Source organism: Aquila chrysaetos, chromosome 20 (assembly GCF_900496995.4).
Source record: "Aquila chrysaetos chrysaetos chromosome 20, bAquChr1.4, whole genome shotgun sequence".
Taxonomy (NCBI): Eukaryota; Metazoa; Chordata; class Aves; order Accipitriformes; family Accipitridae; genus Aquila; species Aquila chrysaetos.
The window spans coordinates 17353865-17368443 of record NC_044023.1 but is presented as its reverse complement, the minus strand read 5'-3'; the positions used below and the strand labels follow the sequence as shown (position 1 = coordinate 17368443).

The following is a 14579-nucleotide window of genomic DNA, read 5'->3' as shown; positions in this document are numbered from 1 at the left end:
TCCTGACCCTTTCAAAAAGGTGACGGTCTTGCATCTCCTGGAGCATGGAGACATGCCTTCTTGTCTTTATTAATGACTTTGTTTATTGCTGTGTAAGGTATCCAAGTGTCAAAATAATATTTATGTTTATTTAGAAGTACCATTTAGTGCTCCAGTAAGTTACGGTTTGTTATTCGGAAATGAATTTATCTAGCTCATGGTCCAGATGTGAAAAAACACCCTTACTTTGTATGCAAAATCACTTAAAAATGAACTGTAATATAGCTATACACACATACTATATGTGTATCTGTATTGGCATATGAATGAATTATCCATGCTGTGAGCCAGTACACTTTTAAATAGCAGTTGAAACAATAATCTCCAACAGTCTCAAAAAAGCCCTAATGTTTTAATAAGTTGGTAATGAACTGCTTAAAAAAACGTTTATGGTATCTTAACAGCAACTTTGTAATCAAGATTGCAAACTGATTTTCTATTGCAAGTAGGTTCCGACCTTCTGCTCTTTCCCAGCCTTCTCCAAAGCGTGGTTTTCAACTTGAAATTCCTTGTGCATGGTGGGGAGGGATTGTTCCACCTCTCCCAGTACCCCATTGGCCAAGGGTGATTGCACAAGGTGTTTGCTTTCATTCTCCTATTTTGTCAAGATAGAGTTATTTTGCTTTTGAAAAAAATGTTGTAGCTCTCAGACAAAGTGGAGTATGTCAGAAATGATTTTGTATAGGAAAAAATATTAGTGTTCGGTTGCCTGCCATGACAGTTACTCAGGTATTTTTAGAATTGTAGAGTTGTTCACAGGCAGTAAAATTTTGTGGGACAATCCTCTCTGACCTCGGCAAACAGTGTAAACCTTAGTTACTGCTTGGGTGTGGTAGCTTAAATACCTTTCTGTAGTCCCTTGCCTTGTAAAAAATAGCCGTGAAAATAGAAACTGATCTCTGGAGAGTCCAGAGTGTCCTATTTCCCCACTACTTCCCAGTGCAACACTTAAAAATCGTTATGTGCTGGATCTGCCTTTGTTAGCGCAGCCCATTTCGGCGTAGGTGGTTGTGGACCATGCACTTCTCTTCATTGGAAATGGGAACAGTAGCTCCATTATTTCTGGAATTATTCCTGGTGAATGCTAACATTTCAGCCACTTCCTCCGAGTGCTGCGGTGGTGTCAGCGTGAGTTTTTGCATGTGAAGATGTGAGTTTGTATGGAATGCAGTTGTATTTTGTTTCCACATTGTCACAACCAAAACCAGGCAAGACAGTCTGGGCAGAAATGTCTAGCGCAATTGATTCTCAGTTGCGTTCTCCATGAAAGCTGTTGCTTATTCATTTCATTAGTTTCTCTGCTGTATTTCAGAATAAAAGCCGTAGAAAATACAGACCTCCAAGTGATAATTGTGTTAAGTTTTGAGGCTAACCTCAGTGACTGAGCTGTGAAACAGAGGGTTGTAAATAAAGGCTGCAGTTATCCTTGGACTGTAGTCTTTTACGAGCGTTTCAGCATTTTCACTCAGGCTGTCACTGCAAGCAAAGCACTGATTGTATCGGTCTGAGTTGCCTCATCTGAAAAAATGATATTGCTAGTTTTTATCTACCTCCCAGGAAAGCGGTGAGACTTCACGGAACAAGCGGCATGCGTTGCCTGCCGGCGGCCGCGTGCCGTGGGACAGCCGGGCTCCCTTCCCGCTTCGTGACCGTGCAGAGTCCCGCTTCCCCGGCGCTCAGCAGCGATGATGCATTTGCGCTTAGCGGGAGCCGAGGTATTTGACACCTCTGAAAAATGAGGCTTATATCAAATAGCCTGTTCGAGCACTTTATAAAAATGAACTCTTTAGTCTTTGCCACATAAAACAAGACAGCAAACTGAGGCAGAGGAGGGAAAGCCAAGCAGACAGGCAGCTGTGGAACTCTGGAGCGTTCCAGTGTCTGGGTTGAGCTGCTTGTGCCAGGATGATGCCCTGCTACAGAAGCAGGGAAGGCAGTAAAAGTAAGCAAGCCGCTGGCTGCCAGCGGAAACCAAAGAAAACAGTTACTAAAAAGAACATTTTAGCTGGAGTCTTCTAATCGGAGGTGCTCTGAGGCTTCCCTTTGCCCTTGGAGGTCAGAAGGGGCTGCCATCTCCAGCTGGTCTGGCCAAAATTAATATGACGGAGGGTGATGTGACTTGCAAGCAATGTTTTGTGGTGCATGGAGGTATGGGGGGGAGTTGTGATCCGGATGGGCTGACATCTTCTGGGTGTCACCTCCCTCACAGGGAACAGTAGGAAATCTCAGCCACAGGGACAGAGTTGCTATATGTGTCACCCTAACTTCTATCACGGTGTTTTGTGCTATTCCTCCAAGAGAAGGGTGGGTTGAAACTTGTGTGAATGAATTAACTCAGGAATCTGTCTCTTGAGATTTACTAAGCATTACCTAAATTTATATTGTCAAGACTTGAAATATTTCTTGATCTTCCTATTTAAGTGAGATCCATCAGGGCCATCCGTATTTTCTCCGAAGTTGAAGCAAAAGTAATGCTACCACTCTCTATGTTTCCAGAGATAGAGAGATGGGCCTTTAGTGTTGTGTACCTGAACACAGTAGAGGCTGGCCTAATTCAATCCAACTTAGAAGGCAAAATACTGTGAATGGTCATAGGTTTGTTGAGAAATGAGTTAAAGGTTTGCATAAAACCTCAATCTGTGAAGCTCTTAGAGTGTGGTCTAATGGGCAAAGCACGGGAATTAAGGTATGTAGGTGGTGGTTGCAGATATGTGTTTCTGACCTTCTTTTGTAACCTTGGGAAGCTTTTCCTTTTCTGTAAAATAGGGGTAACAATACACCCCTGCTTTAGTAAAGTGCCTTTGAGGGTACTGATGAAGTGCTATATACAACGAGCCCAGGATAAGAGCCTTTATCTGCCGCGTCAGTTATTCCTATGCTAAGGCTGGCTGCTGGAGGAATAAATAGAACCTGTTCCTCTGTATTAAGTGACTGCCCGAGGTTCACGTCTGTTCTATATTTAAGCATGCAGTTATATGTTTTAAGACATACTTCTTTACAAGTTTTCTTATTAAGCATATGTGCCTTTCATAGTGTCATCGGGACCATAAAGTTTAAATGCTGGATGCAGAAAGGGGAGAACAAGGAAACCTTTTAACCTGTACGTTATTAGAAATCCATTTCAGGTGATCCCTGTGGAAATGTTACTGATAGTTTTGTTTCTGAAGGCAGACAGTAACTAGTCATGATTTTCCCTAGCAAGGAAATAATATGAACTGTGCAAAGCCTAATGAAGGGGAAGTGGGTGATTTATTGTGAAAATTTATAGCTTTCTGATGTTGCCTGGTTTTTATGTTAATCTTGTTCTGTGGACTATGTGTTGGGAATAATTGAGAAACATGGAGGACAGAATAGTTTTTGTAGTCCATAGGTTATTATCTAGCGAGTGTAGGTTATGGCATTAATCAACAGCAGCACCAGTTTCTTCTAAAACTTTTCCAGAGTTTTAGCCACTTCAATATATTAAGTTATGAGGTATAATAGAGTTCAGAATAGAGTTGTGTCCTATACAAGATCACTTCAAAGAGGGGTTCCTTTAAACCTCAAGGAGAAGGGACAGGAGGAAGCGACAAATGAAAGAAATCCCAGCCTATGTGTAGTGGAAATTCTCTCATTTGAATTCTGAGCATAGATTTCTTCAGTTATCGCAAAGATACAACAGCAACGCCACTGCTGTATTTGCTGCTATTGCAGAAACTGGAATGGCACATAAGACTTTCCATGCTGGGAATGATCAGAAGTCCCCCCCAGGTTTTTGGCTCGTCATTTGGTCTTAAAATGCCTTTTGAAGAGAACATATGTGGAAGAAGTAAGAGCAGAGGACGAGGTGCCAAGGTTTCTACCGTGGTGCCTGACTGCTACTGAATTTCAGGAGCAGCTGGGTACAGTGGGAGGTGAGCACCTTTGGGCATCCTTTGAGATAGCTTCCAAAGCCTTGCTCTGCAACTGGCTTTGCTGCAGGTTTGTCATAAAATCCTTTTATTTTCTCCTGGTCCTCATCTTTACAGGGGCAAATGAACAGTGAATTATGCATGTTCCACAGGTTCTCTCCATATTGACTCCACATTAGAAAAAGCAGCCATGCTGCTCCTAAATAGCTATTTTATTGGGGGTTCTGCTGCAGTCTTTTTGGGGAGAACACTGCAGCATGTACCAAGCTGAAACCTGTGCCTGCAACATCTCTTTCTATTAACAGGAATTAACACATAAAAAAGGGACTTTAAAGGTGCATTATGTAAATTAATCCTAGGCTTCAGAGGAAGAGTGGCCTTTCTGTGTTAAATATGCTTTTGTAGAGTAAAATATGTGTTTTTGTGTGAATTGTATAAAAAGTATGTGGTCGTGATAACTGAGATATTTATCGTATGTATTTGAACTCACGACCTCAGCTGGACTTTGAACTTGTGACATCTTCTGCTTAAAAAGAAGAAAAATCTGTCTCTGACAAAATCAAATTCTTCTTTCCTGCTCTCTACCCACAAATTAATGTTGTACATGACATTTTTAGTGTCACGCAGGTAGCTGGGAAATCCTCCCTCTTCCTTAGAAAATTTAATGTGCCAGAGCTGAGGGCAGGATGGAGTGGATTTACTCTGCACCAAGCACAGCTTTTCTAGATGCAGACATGCTGGGTGTTTGAAAAGGTTTCCTAGAGAGCTTGAGAAACAAGAGCCGTATGTTACCGAAGCATGGAAATTTTTACCTACCCTATGAGAGGCCCACCTCTAGACTTGAGAAAGAGCTGTGCAATCAGACTTGAAAGCTGTCACACTTAAAAGTTCTCTCTTTTTTTTTTTTAGTGTTTTATTATTTCCTGCTGAGTTTCTCTATCAATGCAAAAACATGTTCCAGTAAAGTGCATGTATTTTTATTAAACCAGAGTCTTTCTAATTTTTCTGTACACCACTGTAGAAGAAGGAAAATCTACAGAGGGCTTCAGAGACCACTGCTGGGAATGACCACTCTATCTCCAGACAGGCTTTAGTGAATAAGGATTATTTGTGTTTGTAACAGCTGATAAGTCCCATTCATGTTGGTTTTAGTTTGGCTTAAACTTAAAGCTAAAGAAGACAGCTTGGGCATACTGGACAGCAGATTTAAAGCTGTCTCACGGGTTTTTATCCTTGATATAGTGCGGAGTAGCCTGGGAAGGGTACCCTAGTCACAGCCCAGAACTCTGCTGGGTGCTGTAGACGCTCAGCAGGAAATCAGTATGCAAGATTACCAACAACATACGATGCAAACTGGTGTAGAAAGGAAACGACTCTCTGGAACAACTTGTTGGACAGTAGTTGGTGGTCCTGGCACCCTGACAAGCCAGTCACTGTCAGGAGGGTCTTCTGATTTTAGAGCATCGTATAGAAAGAAGACTGGGAAAGGAATGCGTAGTACCGACGGCTTCTCACCATGAATGCCTATCAGTGTTATTGTAAGCAGAATAGAATAGTGCGTAGGAGGATGGAGAAAACACTACTAAAAGCAGATGGATGGGATAAGTTGTTGGTGAATATTCCCTAACATGAAATACCAATATGTAAGAGAGAAAGGCATATATTGTCTTAGTAAGGGCTCATATTAACTAGTGTTTAATGGTCACTGTTTTGGAAGGAGGAGTTAACAGATTGCACTTTGGTTTTCTCACAATCACTTGGGCTCCCAGTAAGCTGGCCGCAACTGTCTGTAATCTCAGAAGCAGCAGAAGCAAAGGTAGAAAGAGATTTTGTGCCATCACGCTGCTTTTTCATTCCTTCTGCTTGAGGCAGATTAGGATTTTCTCCACCTTTCACCCTTGGCACTCTTCCGTGTTGTTTTTAATTGCAAAGCAATGTGCTTTTTCCTCAGCCGGAAGAGTTGGCACGTAGTTCTTTTGTGCAACAGAGGCAATAAACTGCTGTATTAATCACTTCACACAAGGTAATAAACAATAGCAGAACTGTTGCTTTTACCTCTCAGGTTTCTACTAAATAGTCCAACTTCCCGAAGACTTTAGAAATGGGATCCTGAAACTGGATTTGAGTCTGTGTCTTTCCTACCATCTTCTGCTTGACCTTGCACTATGTGAGATACCAAAAATAAATCTCATTTGCAGTGTAATTCCTCAAATGCGGTCTTATTTGGAAGCAGGGTTTTAGACAAACTTTGTGTCTCGGGTACCTAGTCAAGTCTCATTTAGGTGCGGGGAAAAGAACAGTCACTTTGCTATGCTTGCATCCTGAGCCATATGGCTTTTTGTGAAATGTTGCTAGATGCAAGCTACCTTTCTTCTCCAGCAAGATTAAAAGGAAAACCGAGCTAGGATTACCCATTTGTGATGGTTAGAGATGGGATGTGAGAAGCCCTTCAAAATTCCTTTTCTCAACATTGCTTATTTTGCCAGCAGTACAAAGCATTGCATGCACACCACGGCAGATAAAGGGAGTTTGGAAATCAGAGACCCAAACCAGTTTTTCAAAGTCATGGGTTTTTATCTTTTGAGCTTGATGCTACTTTACTTTCCCTAGACATACTTGTAAACACCAGTCTGGGAAAGCACTGCAGGAACAAAGATTTCAGAGACACTGTGTAAAGGTTGTAGGCTGGTGAGTTCCCCAGAGTGCAGGAGGAAGAGGTTGTGCTCTTTTTTCTTTTTCTGCTGGGGGATGGGAGACCCACGTAAAATCTTTGTCAAGAAGATGTTACAGTTAGAAGCAAACAGTCAGATGAACTGCAGAAAGGGAGCATTTGAGTGCATTTAGCCCAGTGCAAAGGTAAGGTGAAATGAGTTTTCCTCATTTATTTCACCATACTTAGTTGGTCTAAGGAGGACTATGCAGTGAAGTGCTGCAGCGCAGCTGGGCTATGGTCAGTGCTAGATGGTGGTACCTGGATCTGAGCACTTAAACATCTCAGAAAAGCTCACAATTTGTTGTTTCCTTTAATTTTTGAAAGCAACAAAGGTTGCTTGCAATCTAAATGCTTGCTGGAAATTAAATACAATTAAGACAGAACAAATGCCAGAACAAAGCAATTTTTCAGGTTAACAGTCTTTGCGATGTTGGTGGCAATATTTCCGTACAGGGTTCTCCTGCAAGCTAGGCACAAAGCAAGAGTGCTTGAAAAGCAGAAAACTGCAACATTTACAGTGGAGAAGGCTGTAACTTTCCCTACTGGGACAAGGTACCCATCAACTAAACAGCTGTTCTGCTCTGCAAAGGACACTGCCAAGGTTGTTAGTGTCTACAAACTGAGTATCTTGCTGATGATCTTTTGTGAAGTATTTAATTTCTAGGTGAAGGAAGGAGGAGTGAAAAAATTACTTTATCCCTTGTCAGATCTCTCCTTTGTGAAGTGCAGCCATTGTACTCCCAGTTTGGGATTGGCTTCTGTATTTTTTAATTACAAAATTAAAATACTATAATGATTAAACTTTGCTCAGGAGCAATAGCAATCTCAATTGTTTAACCAAAAAAAAAAAAAAAAAAGAAAAAAGCTCAAACCCTAACTTATAATGTGGGTCATGTACACACTAAGTATATTACAATATGTTAAAAAACAAGGTCACTTTAGTATTTCAAGGTGGTTCTGCAGCATTTCTGCAGTCTGGTTGTGCTACCACAATTTCTCAGCTGAGCCAATACTGCTACCATGAGGGAGAGAAAGTGCCAAAGTTGCATGGAAAACTGTTAAATTCTTCAAAGATTTGCTGCCAGAGTAGAATGGTCTTTGGGAAGATTTGCTTACACGAGGAGCCTGCACAAAACTTATCTCAATGAATTGGGCAGCCAGAATTGTAACAGGATCAAGGAGTGATCCTGAGCCGATTCTCAAATGCTTCGGGTGTTTTTTTCACTGTCAAATTTGACTTTTTTTTTTTTTAAAGTGTGAAGAATAATTTCCATTTTCATGAATATCACTCAAAATGTATGAGCTGCAAGCATAGTGTTGGCTTGTTGAAATCAGGGAGGGCAAATTGTATATGCTTATGTGATTTTCCTTTAAAAGACAATGGTGGATAGATTCAAAATTCAGAATTCATAAGAGGTTTCTTAATAAACACAGATGCAACCCAGAAGAGAACTTTCCCATTCCAATTTATATCTCTAGGAATTTTTAAAATAAAACTTGACCTACATTAGCAGTCCCCTCTAAAATAGCACACCTAGCAGGTGATTTCCATGTGATTTCATTTTCCAGCAGATTACTGTGCTGATGGCAGAATTTCTTCTTTAATAATGTAACAAAGATGTAAGCAGGCAATGGTAACTCAGCTGCCAAACCACAGCCAGAGGTTCCCGGTCGATTCAGTTGATGGAAGAATCCTTGAGATTAGAAGAGACAGCAGAAAGTGTTGCTTCTGTCTTAGGTAGAGAACTGACCTGTAGTAGTATATCATGAAAATGCAACTGGGGAGAACCTGCCACATGGCAAGTAGCCAGCATGTCTGGGGCAGTGATGAGGGAGGTGCTGGGGAATGTATCTGTGAGCCTGAAAAAAACTATTCAGTTTTGAAGGAGTGTGCAAAGAGAGGCGAGTGGATGGACAATCCCAGGGATAGGATGAAGAAGTTGAGGCTGTGTCAGGGGACGTCCAGAGGGGCTTACAGTGATAAGAGCGGCAAGGAGGGGTTGACACCAGAATTCAGTGCCACTGAGGAAGCCGGGCTGGTGACGCTGTGTTGATGATGCTGGCTTGGTTACGCTCTTGAGGTAGGATTCATCTAACCTGATTGCAGATGTCTACATCTGAGCTAATGCTCTAGAAGCCCTCTAAGGCCAATGAAGAGAAATTGATGCTCCTGGAATGCAGCTTAGCTCATCATAAGGTGGTAGTTGGCCTGAACGGTGCTCTGGATGAGTGTGTTTGTGTCTCACCATTGAGAGCATAGGGAGTCTGAAGCACTAGCTCAGTTTGAGATATCTACCTTGTTAGCCTCAAAAGCTAGGTGAGATAGATGCCATCTCCAGGACATAATCCAAGCCCCACTGCAGCCACTTTTTTTTTGTGGACGTTAAGGGACAATAGAGTTCACGCTTACTAACAGCAGTGTGGAAGAGATCTAAATGGCAGAACAGCAGTAGGAGAGTTTTCCAGCAGATAAGACTGAGCTGCTCCTTGCACAACTGACTGCTCTGAAAATACAGTCCATTTGGTTAGGAGCACACTGACTGCTAATAAGGTGGCTTTTGTTGCATTATTTCATGAGGTGGTGTCAAAGGCTACAGAAGATCTTGTTAGTAGCTGCGGGAGGACTATGATATATTCTGATTTTGTTTTCTCCCAAAGGAAAAGCATAATTTAGTACTTTCCTCATGGGAACCAAGTGCTGGAATAAACTTCAGGGTCACGAAATCCAGTGACCCTGTTCCCTCAGGCAAATGCATAATATCATCACTTTCGTAAACTGATCAAATATTTGATCTCACAAACCCAGCCAACTACAGGTTATGCTGACAAAAATAAAACAAGCTTTTGTAGGGGAGAAAGAAGCATTGCTCTGTGCCTTTTCTGAGCTCTTTTGTTTGTTGTTTTATGCACTGTGGTGTCAGAACTCAGGGCTTTACTGAAGCTGTAAATATAGGTTTTAAGAGAAGATTTGGATTTGTTTAGTATTTGAACATCTTTGTGCTGTCCATGGTAATTCTCACCTATCTCCTCGTGGCTTTGAAACAGCAGTCATGTTTATAAATGGGTTTAAGATAATTGATGAAAGAGATGATTTGCATGAAGAACAAAGTAGCGCTGAAACTTTGGCTGAGACCTATCCACACCTTTCCGGTGCTTGGGGAAATATAACATGAAAAGGGGAAAAGGTTTTTTGTTGTTTTGGTTTGTTGTTTTTTTTTTTTCTCCACTTCCACATGCCTTTGTTCCTGCTCGTGGAGGATGCCTGTAAAGCGCAACTGCTCTATTCCCAAGCAGACTTTCAAAAAGTAGCCAGCTGGTCAAACGTATAAACAAACTGTATCAGATTAAATAAGTGAAATAAGATCCCAGAACTTATATTCCCCAATATTAGACGTTACCTTTCCTTATTACCCTGGAGAGATGGCTAGCTGGGTCCACCGGCTATCTCCTTGCAAGAAGGTTTGAGTGCAAATCCCTGGCAGCTCCCCCAGAGCATCAGTGGCTTGTGGTAATACAAGCTGGAAGGTTAAAAATAGACTTAAAAAAGAAGTGTTTGTTTAAGAAATGGGTGTAAAGATTTGTTGAAGGTTTAGGGCTGATCACATAGCTTTCTGTGTGTTTTCTTTTTAACTGTAAAAGGACTGAGCAGTTGCTCACAATGTAATGAAGAGAACTCATAAAATATCTGCAAGGAAATTAGTCAAGTCCTCTATCGATTTTATTTCTTTGAGGTTAGTTACTGTAAATAACCTTTGTAGGGAATTGCTTGCCCGCTTCTTCCAAAAACCAAACTGGAAAAAAGCTCTGGGACCGAGAAACCACCAAACTTTCCCGACACGAACGTTTGAAAGAGGGCTGGGGCCGAGAGCTGATGCCGACGTGTCGTGAAGCGCTGCTGCGTGTTTCGGAGAGGCGAGGATGCTTCTCCGGCGGTACGGAGCACCGCCACGCCGCAGACGCTGCGAGGGGCGGAGGCAGGGGTGCGGGAACCAGCCACGCGTGGAGATCTCGCCTTCGCGTCCCCCGCCGCCTCCAAAACCCTCGTCGTGGCGGGGCTGGCACCGGCACGCCTTTCCCATGCAGAAGCCCTCCCAGGCGCCAGGTCTGCGTTGCCCGCTCCTCGCTTGCGAAGGTTTTTGTCGCCTCGCGCTTTTTTCTTTGCTTGACATCTCTTTTTGCGTCTGTGCGTCGGGGGTGGACGCGGGGCTGCGGCGGGGCTGCGGTCCCCCTCCCGCTGCCGTTTGGCCGTGGTGCTGGCAGTCGCCGGTTGACAGAAGCTGATGATTGATGTCGAGGCTGGGAGCAAACAGCTGCTGATTTGATTATTACTGTTTCATCTCCTAACCTTTTGGAGCATTATGGGAATATTTATTCACTTCGTCACGCTTAATGGCATTTGGTGCAGCACTTCCCCAGGAACAATGAAGGAGTGGTATTGTACAGAGGTAGTTTAGGAATTCCCGTTCTTGTTCTTTCTATTTATTTACAGATATGGGGAGAGAAGCGAAAAAGATCTTGCTGTGTGGGGGGAATGGAAAATTTGGCTATTTGACTGAGAGCAGTTACAGACATAGATGTGCAATATGTTAATAAAGTAATTGTGCTATGTTGCTATAAAGAGGATGGCTTCATTATAAAATTCTTGTTTTAATACTGTCATTATAGCAGATGTATAGCATATGAACTAATTTGCATGCAGATAAGGAGGCTCTGACAGCTTGGTAGCATAATTACTGCATAGCATACAGCTCGCTAGTGCTGGGAGCTGAAGCTGTTACTGGAGGGGTGCTCAAGGGACTAATTACGTTGGCTTTGTTAAATTTAAAATAGTGTATAGCCAGGAAAGAGACCCCACTCCTGTGCTCCATGGTGTTGTGTACACTAAGTTACAGAAGCCTTGAACTGCTGCAGCCATTTTAAGCCATGCAAATGCCTGGTTCTGAGCACCTCCCAGCATAGTGGAGTAATAGATATCTATTTAACTGGGGAGCTTGTATCAGCTTTCAAATAAAAGGTTTTAAAACTCTGATATTTCTGTATATTAAAACTCCAGTTAGATCTTTCTGATAAGTGAACAAAACTGTAGCTGCAATAACTTTGGTTTGTTTGGTGTCTGATGAATGCAGATGCTGAATGTGTGAACTTAGACCAGTGAATGGATTCTCTCCCTTCTCCCTGGTGCACCTATCGCTTTGCTTCACCATATCTGTGTCTTAGTGATTTGTCTCCACTTAATTTCAAGCATGTTTCTGCTTCTTTTTTTTTCTTTCCTTTGACTGTGTCTGCAGTTTTTAAAGATCTTATTACTGAGGTTCCTTTATGGATTTAAAAATGTTTAATTCGTTACTAGGCCATTATAAACTGAAGGCATTTTATTTTCCCAGGGAAATCAAGACAGTGCCACAGGAGATTATTTTTCCCCTGTTACATTTCCCCCCCGCTACTGTCAGATTAGCTCGCAGAGAAGGAAGGAATTTGTGAATGCACAGTTGACTTTGATTATGTAAGCTGGAAATTGGCGAACAGTATGGATTTGTTTCAATTCCACTAACTTTAAAAAGAAATACATATTAAATTGGAAGTGCCTTAGGGTGTCAGACAAATGGGAAGCCAACCAGAAAGTGTGTATTCCCTCCCTGACCTCTCCTGCGGTGCGGTAGGTGATGCCGGGTAGGGAGCTGCTGGGGTTGCAGGTTACGCCGGTGGGAGTGGGATGGTTTTGGCGAAGAGGGTGGGAAGGAGACGGGGACCGGTTTGTTACGCAGGGACCGGGGCTGCCGCAGGCTCTCGCTGTCAGGGAGGGAAGAGGCCGAGCTGCTGGGGTGTGTGGGGTGCTGCGATTTCTGGCATCTTGCTGGGACGGGCGATGGGGAGCACCCTTGTCCCGGCCCCATTGGTGACACGGCGGAGAAGGACCGGGTTGTCCGCTGAGTGAGGGTGATGCTCAAACAGGTACTGTGACGATCTGCTTTGCCCAGCTCCCTGGAGGTTTTATCCCCAACTTGGCAGAGCCTGGCTGTCGCACGAGGAGGGCTCTCGCTCCGCATATCCTCACCTGCCGCTCCTCGAACTGCAGCGAGCCGGGATGGGGCTCAGCGTCGAGCCACGCTCCTAGAAAGCAGGTTGTCGGCATCAAGGGACTGCTGAGCCACTCGGCTCCTCTGGCTCGTTTTGTGGGTAAGGGGGTCCTCCTTACCCGCTCCAGTTGTGCTCCTTCAGGGTAAATGTTGCAAAGCCCCTGTATCTGTTTCCATAATACCCTGTGGTAGACAAATATTAACTTACATGTTTTTTCTTTTATGCTAAATATTTACCCAGGTATTTTGTTTTGCAAAATTCAAGCTCACCCTTGTATGATCTGCTTGCGTTTTGTTAATCTGGGAATATTAATAGCCTGCTGGCATTACTGCTAATTTGGAGTTTATGCTACAGCGTGAATATAGTAACAAATTTTTGGAATGGTTTGTTAATCTTATCAACATTTGTTATGCATTTATTAATAGTAATTAGACCCAGTCACGGTGTCACATTTGGAACTTTTTTTATCAATCAAACAAGTGTTTTTTGAGAAAATTATCATTTAATGGGAAATTTAGTATGTAAATATTTTTAAAATGAGATCTGGTAAGAGAAGGGTTACAGGAAAACACTGAACCTAATGAGCAGTTTTCACCAAAAGTCTTGTCTCTTCCTTTCCTTTTCCCCCACGTCCCAAAGCAAAGTAAAAAGAGGAGGAAGGAGGGAAAGAGCCTATCCTTCTTTAAACAGAAATTACTTGTTGAACAGTTTTATTAGTTTATTTTCCATATCGTATCAGAGATTTCAAAGCAATTTTTTGCAGGTTATTCAGGCAGTTTTAATATAGTATTGCATGCATGTTCTGATTTTTTTTTCTACGTGCCTTCATTTTTGGTGCTGAACTGGAGATACTTTAAAGGTTTTTGATTTTTAAGAGGTCAGGAAGGAACACAGTTCTTTTGAAAATCAGTCCTCTGTGCTCTCTCGACTGGGTGCCCACTGTCTCAGTCGCGCAATCAAACCTCTCCCTGCCATCTGTGCTGCACACTCTTCCAGGTAACTTCATGATGTTCTTTTAGCACAAGTCCTGAATGAGTCCTTTAGATCTCTTGCAATCACATGAACAATAAAAGGAGTAAGAGCATCTCTAAGGATTCATGATTGGACTTTTGTGGTTTCCTTACTAACTCTGCTCCTCCGTTTATGCTCTTTAGGCCTGCTGTTGCCACTCAGGAAACAGATTATCCAACACTTCTCCATTTTCCAGCCCAATCAGAAATTCCTCCTGAATCAGCAGCGCTTATTATCTCCAACTGTACATAATTATGGTAGAGAGGTTGCACCACCATAACTGGATAGCGTCAGCATTTCTATTATAGCCCCATACTTTCAGTATCCTGAAATGTGGATATAAAAACTCACTTTAGCTTTTAGTCTTTCCAGTGGTGAGAGATAAAGTGTGCGCAATCAGCCTTTAAGCAGTTAGAGAAACCCACAACAAAAAATTCCTCTTTGGGATGTCAGTTTATACAACGCGTTGTTTAACTAGAGCTTTGCTCACTGTTGGGCTGGATAGAGTGCAACAGTCTGCAGATTTGGAATATAAAACAATAAACATTTCTCTCCTGTTTAGAAAGCTTGTAACTAATCAGGGTCAGTTATATTTTTGCAAAAGTATTAAGCATCTGAAGTTAGTGATTAGAGTGGCTGTGAAAAGATCAATCGTGCCCAAACGCAGAAGGGTTTGCAGGTTGGTGCAACAAAGGAGAAAAAACAAATGTGGGTTCCAGTTTTAAAAATGCAGCCAGTGTGCCAAAACGTCGTGAATATTTACTAAGGGTGAGGAGTGACTCCTGCAGAGCTATTCTACTCCAGGAAACATTTTAGTATACATATTTAACAATCTAATAATATAGTTG

General features: G+C 42.4%; 1 protein-coding gene across 35 annotated transcripts in view; it reads left to right on the top strand.

The window, feature by feature from the left end:
- The window catches only part of MAGI1 (membrane associated guanylate kinase, WW and PDZ domain containing 1), a 356594-nt gene that overhangs the window by 232100 nt on the left and 109915 nt on the right, over positions 1–14579 (top strand). The window contains exon 1 of one of the 35 annotated variants that reach the window (XM_030043377.1): positions 10524–10744. The exons of the other annotated variants lie outside the window; for them this stretch is intronic. Within the exon in view, the coding sequence (XP_029899237.1) occupies positions 10561–10744 (184 nt within the window). The 5' untranslated portion in view covers positions 10524–10560. Of the gene's footprint in view, positions 1–10523; positions 10745–14579 lie in introns of those variants that run through there. 35 annotated transcript variants of the gene reach the window in all.